Source organism: Ursus arctos, unplaced genomic scaffold (genome assembly GCF_023065955.2).
Source record: "Ursus arctos isolate Adak ecotype North America unplaced genomic scaffold, UrsArc2.0 scaffold_36, whole genome shotgun sequence".
Classification (NCBI taxonomy): Eukaryota; Metazoa; Chordata; class Mammalia; order Carnivora; family Ursidae; genus Ursus; species Ursus arctos.
This window is the reverse complement of record NW_026623050.1, coordinates 4,938,101-4,953,279: the sequence shown is the minus strand read 5'-3', so window position 1 is coordinate 4,953,279 and position 15,179 is coordinate 4,938,101. Positions and strand designations below refer to the sequence as shown.

Below are 15,179 nucleotides of genomic sequence, written 5' to 3'. Positions count from 1 at the left end.
CGCAGGGTCTTGAGATCAAGCCCCAAATCAGGCTCCCCACTCAGCGGGGAGTCTGCTTCTCCCCCTCTTCCTCTCTCTCTGCCCCTCTTCCCGCATTTGCTTTCTCTCTCTGAAAATAAATAAATAAAATCTTTAAAAAATATTTGCTAAGGAGATCATTATGTGAAGTGTTCTTATCACGAAAACAAATAATAAAGAGGGCAGGAGGAAACTTTAGAGATCATGCCTACTGCTGAATTTAAAATCCAGTAGGAGAGACCCACCAGTAAATCAGTAATTGAAGAATGCAGAATGTATAAAATTGAAAATATTCTCTCTCATATGCACGGAGTGTTCAACTCAGGGGAGAATGTATAGCTTTAACGGATCTATAAGCTGATAGAGCAATCTGAATAACCACTGGCCTTCGGGACAGACCACCCCAGGCTGTTCACAAGTGCCTTTACCATCATTTCATTTAATCCTTTCAACAGCCATATATAAGAAAATTACTCAGAACTCTCACATGGTTACAGTTTTGTTTTAAATTAATTTTCACTATAGTAGTTAAAATACTAGATTTTGTTTTTGTTTGAAGTTATGTACACACACTACAAACACACTCCACAACATAGTAGTTTCAACTTCAGCTGAGAAGTACTATCTGAGAAAACTGTTTAAAAGTACAGACAAGGTAATACCTTGTATTATTGCACTTCACTTTACTACACTTCACAGACAATTGCATTTTTTACAAACTGGAAGGTCTATGGCAAGCCTGTGGCAAGCAAGTCTATCAGTGCCATTTTCCCAACATTTGCTCACTTCCTATCTCTGTGTCACATTTTAGTGATTCTTGAAGGGGATTAAAAGTGCTATTCTAGTGAACACACAAATCAGAAAGTGAAACAGCCTTACTGCTGATATGGAGAAAGTCTGAGCAGTCTGAATAGAACAAACCAGCCACAACATTCCTTAAACCAATCTAATCCAGAGCAAGGCCCTAACTCTCTTCAATTCTATGAAGGCTGACAAAGGTGAGGAAACTGCAGAAGAAAAGTCTGAAGCTAGCAGAGGTTGGTTTGTGAGATTTAGGGAAAGAAGCTGTCTCCACAGCATCAAAGTACAAGGTGAAGCAACAAGTGTGATACAGAAGTTGCAGCAAGTTATCCGGAAGAGCCACAGCTAAGATAATTAATGAAGGTGGCAATGCTAAACAGCAGACTTTCAATGCAGATGAAACAGCCTACTATTGGAAGAAGATGCCATCTAGGACTTCTCACAGTTAGAGACAAACCAATGCCTAGCTTCAAAGCTTCAAGGGGCAGGCTGACCCTCTTGTAAGGTGTTAATGCAGTTGGGGACTAAGTTGAAGCCAATGCTCACTGACCACTGTAAAAATCCTGGGGCACTTAAGACCTTTGCTACACCACGCCAACTCTGCATGTGCTCTATAAATGGAACAACGAAGCGTGGGTGACAGCACTTCTGTTCACGGCACGGTTCACTATTTGAAACCCACTGCTGAAACCCACTACTCAGAAAAAAAGATTCCTTGCAAAATAGGACTGCTCATTGACAATGCACCCAAGGGCTCTTGCGGAAATGTACAATGAGATTAATGTTGTTTTCGTGCCTGCTAACACAATATCCATTCTGTAGCCCATGGATCAAGGACTAATTTCGACTTTCAAGTCTTATTATTTAAGAAATATAATCCCTAAGGCTATCACTGCCATAGATGACTCTTCTGGTGGATCTGGGCAAAGTCAATTGAAAACCTTCTTGAGAGAATTCACCATTCTAGATGCCATTAAGAACATCCTTGATTCATGGGTAGATATCAAATTACCAACAGGAATTTGGAAGAAGCTGACTCCGATCCTCATGGATGCTTTTCAGGGGTCCAAGACTTCAGTGGAGGAAGTAACTGCAGATGTGGTGGGAGTAGTAAGAGAACGAGAACTGAAGATGTGACCGAACTGCTTCAATCTCAGGACAAAACTGAACAGATGAGGAGTTGGTTCTTAGGGATAAGAAAATGGTTTCCTGAGATGGAACCCACTCATGGCGAAATACTGTGAAGACTGTTGAAATGACAACAAAGGATTTATAATATTCCATAAACTTAATTGATAAAGCAGCAGGAGGGTTTGAGGATAAACTCCAGTTTTGAAAGAAGTTCTACTGTGGGTAAAATGCCATCAAATAGCAGCGAGTGCTACAGAGAAATCGTTTAGAGTCGATTGATGTAGCAAATTCACTGTTGCCTTATTTTAAAAAACCGCCACGGCCACCCAACCCTCAGCAACCACCACCCGGATCAGTCAGCGGCCATTAGCACAGAGGCAGGGCCCTGTAGCAGCAAAGATTACAACTTACTGAAAGCTCAATGATAGCTAGTATTTTTTAACAATAAGGCATTTTTTAATTAAGCTATGTACATTTTTTTACGTAATACTATTACTGCACACTTAGTAAACCATAGTATATTGTAAATATAACTTCTATATGCACTGGAAAACCAAAACATTCATTTGACTCGCTTCACTGTGATATTCACTTTATTGCAGTGGTCTGGAGATCAACCCGGAGTATCTCCGACATATGCCTATACCGGTGCCAGGGTCCCACCGTCACAGATTCTGAACCAGCAGATCTGAAGCTGGAGTTAAGCACCTGCAAGGTATTAGACCCAAGGTGATTCTCATAGGCAGGCAGGATTGAAAGCCAGTGACTTAAAGACTTTTCCACAAAGTCTACACGTGACAGTCAAAAGAGCTCACAAAAAGTTAAGATCAGTATGTATCAAACTGTGCTTATGAAGATTATGACAAGGTCCTTCTGATTTTAAAAATTAATTTAAACAGATCACCAGTTCTTCAAAAATTTGTATTGTGGACAGAACCTAAGCTGGTCTGCCTTTGTTTTGGGAAATGTGTTCTATGTAATACTACAAACAAGAGTTCAGTCTAATACTTAAAATGCTAATGCATGCCGATGGCCAACAACACAGTGAAAAGTCTTCTTCCCACCAAAGATCTTCAGATTCCCCCTGCCCAGAGGCAATCAATATTAACTTCTTGGGTATCTTTTTAGGCATATGTGTATGTATACTGAGAATACATATCTACCACTCACACACTTTTCTTTCATACAAACAAGAGCATACTGCACGTATTCTGTGTTATTTTTTAATTTACCAATACATCAGAAATCATTCCATATCAGCACATTTGATCTATTTTCATCCTAATGGCTGTATAATGGTATCACTGCAAGGATAGACCATTTCTATTTAACTACTATGAATAATGCCATAATAAACATCCTTTTTACATATCTCTGTACGCTTAGGGAAATAGGTATATATTCCTAGTCATGGAATTTCCAAGTCAAAAGATAGAAGAATTTCAACTGTGATACTGAGAATTTGCCCTTCTAATAGGCTGTACCAGTTATTTATTCTCCCACATTTTCATGCCTATAGTATATGAGAATGCTTACTTCCCCTAAATACAATGACCTCTTTTTTTTTTTGCTTTTACTCACCTGTTAAGTGAAAAATGGTATCCTGTCATTTTATTTTTATAACTCTTTAACTCTAAGAAATACTGTGCATCTTTTCATGTTTAGAAGTCATTTTTTAAAAACTTTTTTCTGTAGAGTGCCAGTTCATTTCTTTTGTAATTTACACATTTTTCCAGTGAGTTAACTTTTTCTTCTTGATTTATAAAAGCTCCTCGCATAGTAAGGACTTTGGCCCTTTTTACTTTATACATGTTGCAAACACATCCAAGAAAAATATGAAGAGGCTTATTATATCAGTATGTTTTAAAGACAGTCAAACTCAAGATAAAGATGGAAGAGATGGTGGTAAGGCTGCGAACTGGTATAATATCTCTGGAGCAAAACATGGCAATATACACCGAATATTTACCTTTAAATATTTATAACTTTGTCTAAGTAAAAGTAACCAAAATTATGAACAAATTAAAAAAAGAATCTAAATACCCATTATATAAAAATGTTACGTACATAGCATAGAATGTTATGTAGCCAATTTAAACTATTTTTTAAAAAAAATTTTTAAGTGATGGGAAAATGCTCACATTAAATGAAAAGAAAAAAGAGAAGGAATTGTATCTACGACAGACTCCAATCTATTTAAATGTATGTGTTTATAGGAAAAAGATGGAAAAGAAAATACACCAAGACATTATTAATGACTCTCTCTGGGGAGTGTGATTATCAATGATTTTTTTCTTTACAATTCTATTTTGTAACATTTCTATGATGAGTATATAATTTTTTAACATATAAAATTTACCATTCTATTTGTAAGCGTACAGTGGCATTAAGTACATTCATACTGTTGTGCAACCATCACCACCAACTCTAAGAACATTTTTATCTTCCCCAACAGATACTGTACCCATTTAACACTAATTCCCTGTTTTGCCTCACCTTCCAGGCATGCATTTTCATAATCAGAAAAAGCTATACCAATTTCTCTTACATCTCCTCTTTACTTTTACTTGTATCATAAGCCTGCATTGCTATTATTGCTCCGATTCTTAGCAGATAATGCAAACAGCAAAACACAATGGAGTTAACCATTCGCACTGACTGACAGAGCATGCAAGTTCCTCTAGGCCATTGCTTCTTAGCTTCCTTTCTGTCCCAACATATCTAAGGGTTACTGTGACCTACCATTATTAACAATGGTTCATTAAATCAGTGACTCATACTAAATGGGAGATGAGGAAACAGTGTAAGAAACGGGGGAGGGGAGCACATAATTTTTATCCCCCAAACACATACAAGGTAATTCGAATGTCAACATTACTATCAGTACCACTCAACATTTATGATTTCTGCACCAATGAAACAAACATTACTAACACTACAGCCTAGGAGGAATATATCACATGGATCTCTTTATAAACAGTACAACCTAAAATAATAGAAATCTTCAATAATAAGGATGCTAGAAAAATTCTTTCAAATGGCCATTGTCTGTAGAACTTTCAAAACAGCATGAAATTTAACTGAATTTTAAAAAATTTTAAAGGACCCCAATACAAATACACTTATTATTTATGGTAACTGTTTGGACGTAGGGTAATCAATACTCCAAACTCACCCTTGACAAAAACAGCCCACACTCACTAGAATTCAAATGTCACAGAACATAATTTTTTAAAAAACTGATATAATGCTAGCACCTACAGTAGTTTCTAGTACAATAATCGGTGATCAGTAAATATTTTTGAACCTACTGTCATTCAATGCCTATCACTAAAAACAAGATGTAATCATCAACTTAGCTGCCTAGTTTCAGAGAGTTTTAAGAATAAATAGGACTCTAAATGACCAACTTTAGTCATTTAGTCATAAATGCTGCGAAATTAATTACATGAAGGAAAAGTAACTAAGATAAGATATAAATCACAAACACAGGGCACTCTATATTGGCAAAATAAATCATAAGTATTAGAAATCTTAGCACCTTAGAATTTATACTACATTTATATAGGTATCTCTAAGTCAGCTTCGGATCTTAAGTCAAAGGTTAAAACCTTTTCAACATACAAAATTTCTAAAGCTTCACTAATGAAATTTCATAAATCTTGAAAATAACAAAAACCACAAACATATGAGTTTAAATGTTCAAAGAAAGATAACTTACATAGAAGCTTCAAACAGTCATCCTTCTTTTTTAAACGGTCTTTAATATCTCCCGACACGAGTACAGAATATGGACATGCCATTTCTTTTAAAAACCCACTTATCTCAAGCTGGAAGCTTTCTAGATCATCTCTCCCTTTAAAGAAGAAAAATCATAAAACACTTACTGAATATTTACCATATAATCTGAAACTATAAAATCTACCACTAGTTGATTTCAATTTTACATTCAATTATACATTTTCAATTTGACATTAAATCCTTACATGTGTGACCCCAATGCTTAGGTAAAGGTGATCAAACAACTTCTACATAAATAAAGTAACACTTAAATTTAAGAACTTAAGTATCTAATCATGACATAAATATTTTTCTATTTCAATCCCTGACGAATATTTTCCAATGGACTTTCCACAAAAACAGACAAATTGGAAATACCTTATGTCGGTAACTGAAATATTAAAAGCATTACTATGGCTGTAATTATTAACTGGCTTCAAAGCAAATGATCTATTTCTATTGTATTTCTACAGATTCAGATAATAAAGGCAATCATCTAATTAAGCCTCATTGCTTATCTTTCTTTCATAATCTTATTATGCAGGAATTTGTGCCACATGTTTTCAATTCAGCTAATTTTACTTTGCTTCAAGTGAATTCTACTGGATGTGGCAAGAAAAGCAAACAATTGAAAAGTAAGGACAGCTTCAGAAGGGAAGGCTATACTGTACCCTATCAAATGCTCAATCATAAAAAATTTTTTCATTTTAGTTCTCTATCTGAAATTCTACCAATTAAAGACCCACAAGGACTCCAGTTACCAAGACAGTAATGAATTAAATAAACATTTCTGAGGTAGCACAGGAAAGTTTTTTATGGTATTCCTATGTGAATCCATGTCCTGAGTTACAGGCTTGCTAATACAACTTTAATTACTTTAAAAAAACAAAAATAAAACCTTAATTTAAAATAAGCAGTATTCAAAAACTAAACTGTTTAATCAAATTCAGACTCTACTTTTTCTAAAGAATAATATTAAGGTTAAGACTGTAAACAGTCACTGTTTATAATCTTATATAAATTTAAGAACCAATTTTGAATTAATATAAAATTTAATCTAAAGATATTTAATATCACATACTGTAGTTCTTCATAACAGTAATGATTTTTCTTCATAGACACATTGTAGGCAAAACTATAAATCATAAGCTATCATTTCACTTTACTATTACACAAAAGTAAAAAAAACACAATGGCAATACCAGCTGAAGTGATACTTTCTTCCAAGTTGCACAATGATTTTATCTGAGAGCCTAACCAAACACAGAGCTCTGAAAATTCAGGTGAAGACAGTCCACCCTCTGCTGCCTTGGTAAGGGCTTGCTCTTCTAACAGTGGTCCCTTATACCTAGAAAGGAAGACATAAAAGGTTTACAAAAAACAAACAACTGATAGTACTCTATATTAAGGCCTGCTGACTATTTTTGCAAATAAAGTTTTAGTGTAACACAGCCAATAAATATATCCATTCACAGACTGTCTCTGGCTGCTTTCACACTGCAATTGCAGAGTTGATAATATGGTCAGCAAAGCCTATCATTTTTATTATTGTGTCTGTTATAGACAAAGTTTGCCAATTTCTGCCCTATATAATTGACATCTGGCTTTTTTCCTTTATCATTCCTTAGTAAAATTATCAACCAATTTTAAGATAAATATTACAACACGAAGTCAAATAGAGCAGAGTCTAATAACCATATACTAGTAACAAAAATAAGAAAAAAGAACAGAGGCAAATTTTAAATTAAAAAATTAAAGCTGAGGGACGCCTGGGTGGCTCAGTCAGTTAAGCATCTGTCTTCGGCTCAGGTCGTAATCCCAGGGTCCTGGAATCGAGTTCCATATCGCACTCCTTGCTCAGCAGGGAGTCTGCTTCTCCCTCCGCCTGCTGCTCCCCCTGCTTGTGCGTGCTCTCTGACAAATAAATAAATAAAATCTTAAAAAAAAATTCCTTTCCATGTGATGAAACTACCTACTCAATATACTGACAAACATTTGTTTCATTTTGCTTTCAACTTTTAGCAATTTTTCTTTTTTTGATTTTTTAATTTTGCTTTACAATTATGTAAAACATTAACATTGTTTCAAAGTATAATTTAAAAACAAGGTACATTCAAACAAATTTAGCTTGCAATCTTAATCTTGTTCCCTCTACTCTGTTGCCCCCCGCCCCCACAGGTAACCATGTTTATTAGTTTGGGGTTGGCATTCATGTTTTTAAATATAAACATACATATACTTCTTTTTTTAGATAGTCTACTATACACTGTTCTTTCTATTCCTTGCTTTCAACAATACACATTCACATTACACACATACATTTACATATACAGCAGACCCTTGAACAACACAGGGGTTAGGGGTGTCAATCCCCACGTAGTCGCCAATCTGCATATAACTCTTGACTCCTGAAAAACTTACCTACTAATATCCTACTGCTGCCTGGAAGCTTTACCGATTATATAAATAGCCAATTAACACATACTTTGTATATGTACTATAGACTGTATTCTTAACGATAAACTAAAGAAAATCATAAAAGAGTTTTACAGTACTGTACATGTTTACTGAAAAAAGTCCACATACAAATGGACCCACATGGTTGAAACCCACGTTGTTCAAGGGTCAACTGTACTGGAGATCAGCAGAGACACTACTCAATTATTTTATAGGTGTACAGTACTCCACTGTCTGGAGTATTATGCCCCTAGTGAAGGATATTTGGGTTATTTGCAGTGTTTTGCTCTTATAAAAAAAAATCTGGCAAATTTTTGCCAGCTTGTACCTGAGATAGATTTCTAGAGGTGGGACTGTTGGGTCAAAGAGTAAATGGATATGTAACTTTGCTAGATACTATTAAATACTCCTCTACAGGGGTTGTACCATCAAGATGTAAGAGTACCCATTCCCCCATAACTGACCAAAGTCGTCAAACATTTAGAGTTTTGACCATCTCGTATCTCAGTATAGTTTTAATTTACATTTCTCTTAAGAGCAAAGCTGTACTTCTTTTCATATGTTTAAAGACCACTTGCACTCCTTTTTCTCTGAATTCTCTTGTCATAGCTCATGAAAGGGGAGTATTTTCAAATCCTCATTTCGCAGGTAAATTAAGGCTTAATGAGGTTAAGATACCTGCCCTAAGTAGCAGGCTAGGCACAGTAAAAAAGGCATGCACAGATAGATACAGATATAGCTAGAGATACTGATAATTATATTAATTCACTTAGTCTTCACAGCAATGCTCTGAAGTCGGCATGATCTTAATTCTGCAGGATCAGAAGACAGTAACTAGGTGATGACACTAGGATTTAAATCCAGAGTTGAACCCACACACTCCATACGAACTCCAATTTCTGTCTATGCTAATAAGGAAAGTTAAGCAAATAACCTGGCCAGATGACACAGCCAGGTAAAGGGAAAGCTGGGACTAGACTACTGTCTCTGCTCCTACGGGCAAGACTGATTCTTCTATACGTTACCTTTCCTCCATATCTTACAGTGCCTCTTACTGAGATTTAATAGTAAATATCGGTCTTTCCGCCGACTTGCTTTCATCTCTACAGTAAAGAAATAATCATAAACTCTTGAATAAATTTAATTAATTCATGTCATTGGTGATAAGTTATTTTTAACTGAAATGCCAATTATATAATTCAATAAAATTTTTCAAATCACCAAAAATACTGAATTTAGAAGGGAAAAAACCCCCACAAACCTTAATGCCTCAGCTCATCACATCAGGTAAAAATAAAAAGAAGAAAAAATGCATTTAACAAAATTGAACATCTAATAACAACCACAATTATAATGGCAACTAACACCAGAAACTGCTCTTACACTAGGCCAGTGCTGGGTGCTTTATGTATATTACCTAATTGCCACAATATCCTATAAGATAGGGATTATTATTATGTTCTTAGTTCATTCTAGGTATTTATATTTAATTAGGAAAGCGCTACTCTTATTCCAAACACTGGGGACACCTCCCCTAGGCCTGGACTGCCCCAGGGCCATCTATATAAGAACCACAGCTGCTGGTCTGACACCGCTTCAAGCTCTCAGTGATCCAAATCTTCAATCCACTAGGGCTATTGGCAAACCCCCCCCCAAAGACACAGCTGGTGCCTAATTTATCTTCTCTTTTCCATCAGCCAACATACAAAATGACACCCTTTCCTTCCCCCTGTCATTTATACACCCTACCGGCTTGCCTCTGATCCAGCTCTCCACTTTCTGACCCAAACTCTTCTGCTATGTTTCATCTATAAACAACAACTTTCCTAGACTGATAATCAGAAAGATCACCCCTACCACCTCTAGCTTTTGTGATTTTACTCTCCGAAGTTCTTCAACGGCAGATGGTAGGGTTTTTTGCCCTCCTTGCTTCCCAAAACAGCATCCTCATCACTGCTCCCCCACCATCTTATAAATACCTCCTTCTCTCTTTAGCTCAGGCCAGTCAAATTTGCCATTCTCCCTCCTGTGGTTTCACCTATTAATTCATTGGACACTCCCCAAAATTCCCTGTGCTCAGTTTTCCTCTCCATTCCTATTTCTGCCACTTGCCTGTATACATACCCTATGCAATACCCTGAGCTCTCAATTCCTGAAATTCCTCTTTTTCAGACCTTTGCCACGACATGTCAGTGAGGCACCCCTTGGATCTCGCCATGACTGGGAACTACTCTACCTCTGAAATCACTAAATCAAACATGTCACTCCCCGACCACAACCTACTACCTATCCTTTCAGCTTGCTCTTTTGACCACTCACCTATCCTTGGATCTCATCTCTACCTCCGTTCCATTGGTCACTCCATATTCTCTCTCCCTGCTGTCTTCATTTTCTTCCCTTTCCAATTTAGATTCCAAGGTGTATCATTTCATTTTGGTCCTCAATAAACACTTACTGAAGAAATGAATCCTTCATACCATCATCCCCTTCAGCTCTAATATCCAATCACTAAGTTCGACAGTGTGCAATTTTTTCCATATCCACTTCCACTGAGTAGTCATCGATTCTTGCCCTGACTACTAAATTCTCCAAACCATTTCCATCTTACCGAAGTAACTTTTCAAACTAAACATCTGATCTCTCCCTTTTTTATTTAAAATCCTTTAATCATGCCCCACTGCTGTTATGACAAAGAACAAAATCCACAAGGCAGCCTAAAAGGTGCTGCATGCCTTGGTCCTCCCCTAACTCTTCCATCAAATCTTCCACAGTCTTGGCCATGCTCTCTGCTCACCAGCCACATGGGCCTCCTTCCAATTATTCTCATACAGCAAGGTCCTTTCCACTTTAAGAGCTTCCATATTTTGTTCTCACTTTAAGGACACCCTCATCCTTCTTTCCTATCAACCTCACCTCGTTTACTCTTGTCCACCTCCTGCTGTCCTATCCTCACAGAGGTCCTCCTGTCATGTCATGTCACCCTGCTCTTTTCCTTTAAAGAGCTTATTACGATTTATGATGTTTGTGTGATCACGTCTGTTTCTCCACTGGACTGTAAGCTTCACAGGTACAGGGATCAATTCTATTTTGCTCAGCAACGACTCTCAGAACAGTGTTCACATACAGTTGTGCTCAATAAATAACTGAAATAAACTTCCTTCCATAATGCTGATTCTCAACTAGGCTGTGAAGCTCTTTAAAAATATGTATGGGGGGCGCCTGGGTGGCACAGCGGTTGAGCGTCTGCCTTCGGCTCAGGGCGTGATCCGGCGTTATGGGATCAAGCCCCACATCAGGCTCCTCCGCTATGAGCCTGCTTCTTCCTCTCCCACTCCCCCTGCTTGTGTTCCCTCTCTCGCTGGCTGTCTCTATCTCTGTCGAATAAATAAATAAAATCTTTAAAAAAAAAATATGTATGCCACACTGCACCCTTGAAGATCATGATCCAGTCGATACGGTACAGAACAGACTGGAACACGTTATTTCACAAGCTCCATACATGACTCTGATGCAAAACCAGGGCTGAGATCCACTCTACAAAATCATACGATGGTCAGAACTAAAAAAAGACTTCTGAAATCATGTGCTCCAGCCTCCTCTTTTCAGATGAGGAAACAAAGTTATTCCCACCGTTTCATGTATATCACTGAACTCTTCTTTCACATAGATTTTCCTTTTTATTTCCTCCCTTTAATTTCCAATTTTACCTGACAATCTAAAGTACTTTCACTAATATCCTAAATGTTTCATTTGCAACAGAAAATGCATTACTCACAATGTTAGAACAGTGTTCAATTACAACCACATATTTTAAGTAAATACTACTTTCCACATTTCATTATCATTGTAAGAAAAATCAAACTTCAAAATTTTGTCCTCAGTTACTCCAGGAAAAATCGATTCTGAAGATATCAACTGTTTTACTTTCCATATTGGATCATCTGAAACTAATTTTCCTTGGTAAAAAAGCAAGATTATAGCAAAGTTCATTTTTCAAAACACCTATAATAGAAACAAATTCGGGGCACCTGAGTGGCACAGTTGGTTAAGCATCTAACTCCTGGTTTCGGCTAACGTGGTGACCTCAGGGTCATGAGATTGAGCCCCTCAGGAGGGTTTGTGCTCAGGGCACTGTCTGCTTAAGTTTCTCTCTCCCTCTCCCTCTGCTTCTCTACCACCACCCCCTCTAAAATAAATAAATAAATAAATAAATAAATAAATAAATAAATAAATCTTTTTTTGGGGGGGGACAAATTCAAGTAATGAAGGAAGAGAAAAAAGCACGGACTTTCTCTTTTTCATAAACTATTTACTGAATCATATTATTTTTACCTGGAGAACCTGGGATCTCAAACTATTTGGTATCTACCCACTTCTAAGTATTTTAACTTGTTTTGCTTACCTCCTTAACCAAGTTAAGTGGTAATTTCCAAGAGATTTCACAGAATAAAAATGTCCCTTAAATAATCACTGGCTCAGTTATTTCATTTGAGAAACCTTTATCCTGGATCTATTTACTAAATGCAAGGCTCTGTAACATCGCAAAGTAGGTATTACTGGGGTCCAAAAGAAGCAACTGATAGAAGAGCCAAACGCAGCTGTAGAAAAAAATAAAGTGGGGTGGGGGTTTCAAGTTTCACAATAGAACTGCAAAGGCACAGCCTATCCCATTCAAGAAACTCCAGCATGCGGCAAGGCAAACAATTGTGCTGATGGCTCCAATCTCTTTAAGTAACGTGTATTTTTTCATCCTAAACTATCTGGCCCTACGTCTATCTCTATGCACGCTCTTCTTTGAACTTCTCTTCATTCACCCATTCATTCAACCGTTATTTATTCTGCCAGACCCCACTGTAGGATGTTGCTGGGAACAAGTCAGGTAAGGCACCTTATTTCCTGGAGTTGCGGGGTAGGGGGGCAGTGCAAGAGAGGATAAATAAATACAGGACAAGACAGTTTGGGATGACAACAGCTGTGAGTAAAAACAGGCTGGGGCTGAGGGAAACTACTTTGCATGAACTGATTCCCGGGCTTCAAAGTATTAACATCATTCCAGGAGTTCTCACAGCGCTTAGCATTCTGCGTTGTAAATGCCGGTAGACTCTTTGTAGCCCCCAACGACTATGTGAGCTACTAGCGACCTGAAAACTATTTTCTTCCTCTGCCTAGCACGTAAATATACATTAATTAATGCACAGCACCACGGTAATGTGGTCAAGGAACAGATAAAACGGTTGAAATGAATGGACCCACACTTAACTTGGACACTTTGTCCAGTTAAGGAAGCAAGAAATTCGCTCCCGAGCGAATTTAAGCCACAGGTTGTACATGGCAGGTGACAACAGTCCCCAGCCACAGTCGGGGTTCCAGCATCCCCCAACCCCGGGCGCGACAACTACGTCAACAAAAACAGCACCCGCAGGGCAGGGACACACTCCCCCGAAGCGCTGGTGCCAGCCCGGCTGCTTCGCGCCAACGCCGCGGCTCTCGGCTACGGAGTTTCGAGGCCAGGAGTTTGGAAAAGGGGGCCACGCGCCCCAGCTCTCCGGCCCTGCTCCACCCCCCAAACGGATTTCTCTCCCGCCTCCCTCTTAACTCCGTCGGCGCCGGCGGGAGCGCGGCGGGGAAGGAGGCCTCCACCGAGATGCCGGAGCCCCGCGAAGGCCCACGGAGAGGAGACCGCGGCAGCCAAGCGGAGAAGGAGCTTACGTTTTCAGGGGAAGGGCGTCCCCGGGAATACTCACCCCAACGCCTCCAGGGTGTCCAGCACGTCCCCCTCCATCGTAGGTTCGGGACCCGACTCCGGCCCTCTCATGGTCCTTCGGCCCAAAGCTGTTCAGCGCTCTAAGAAGCCCGCCGGAAACCTGCGTCACGGCGCCAAGGTTCCGGGCGGAGTCTCAGCCGGGACTGCCTAGGAGCGCCTTTGACCGGGGGCGTAACCGTTCCGGCCCGAGGCAATCGCCTCGCAGGAACGAAAACCGCTTTAGATACCAATGCGAGGTTGTTAAGACAACAGTAAATTATAGTAATAAAAAGGTTTCTTTGTGCTGGGTCTTGTCTGTGTGTTGAAATCAATCTTAGTAAACACCATGATTCTACCCAAGTTGTTCTCAACCTATCAGGCTCGGGACCTCCCTTTTAAAAACAGAAGTCCTGAAATGAAACCATCATCTTGGGCTAAAATTGGTACATAATACCATATATCTACACAATTGCATGGCAGTGCTCCAACTTAAGGGGAAGTAATGGATGACAATATTGTTACTGTGAAACGTAGATCAACGAAGTGATAGATCGGGTGCTTGCACCTATGTGTGGAATCCTCTTAAACACACATACAGACTTTGTATTGCTGACGGAGTGTAGGGGAGTTGTATAAGAAACAAAAATACCACAGGCAGAGTAGGGTAGTTGATGTGATTTTCCAAAGTTGTGACTAACTCTCCATAAAGTTCCAAACAAAACAGTATTCCTCTGTGTACTACTCATGGAAAATTCAGACTTTATCTAAACCATGCAAAAAATATTTTAGGGTTCATATGTAAAAGAGTCAGTTTTAGCACTGGGCACCTGGGTGGCGCAGCCGGTTAAGGGTGGGACTCTTGATTTGGGCTCAGGTCAGGATCTCAGGGTCTTGAGATCCAGACTCGTGTAGGGCTCTGCCTTGGGCGTGGAGCCCGCTTAAGATTCTCTGTCTCTCCGCCCCTTCCCCCCCTCCCCTCTCAAAACAAATCAAAACAAAACAAAAACCAGCTACATCACCTACATGAATATCCAGTGAGACTACGGAAAGCTGCGCAGAAACACAACTATTGGCCCTTGTAAGGGGCTGTACCCTCCCTTGCAGAATATAGCATCCCTTGCCCCAGTTCAGTAACAGTAATGCCCGCACCTATTATTGCTACATATAAAAAGCTTACCCATAAAATTATAAAACTCTGAGGGATGCTTACCCATAAATTTGAATCCATTCAATAATGACTGCTCTACCA

At 38.8% G+C, this 15,179-nt stretch overlaps 1 protein-coding gene across 1 annotated transcript in view; it reads right to left on the bottom strand.

The window, feature by feature from the left end:
- Positions 1-14,054, bottom strand: part of FAM98B (family with sequence similarity 98 member B) — a 34,035-nt gene extending 19,981 nt beyond the window's left edge. Inside the window, exons 1-3 of the mRNA XM_026480053.4 lie at positions 13,932-14,054; positions 6,933-7,078; positions 5,672-5,806 (exon numbers count right to left, since the gene is read on the bottom strand). Coding sequence (XP_026335838.2) covers positions 5,672-5,806; positions 6,933-7,078; positions 13,932-14,002 — 352 coding nt within the window. The 5' untranslated portion in view covers positions 14,003-14,054. The remainder of the gene's footprint in view (positions 1-5,671; positions 5,807-6,932; positions 7,079-13,931) is intronic.
- Between the last annotated feature and the right edge of the window lie 1,125 nt (positions 14,055-15,179).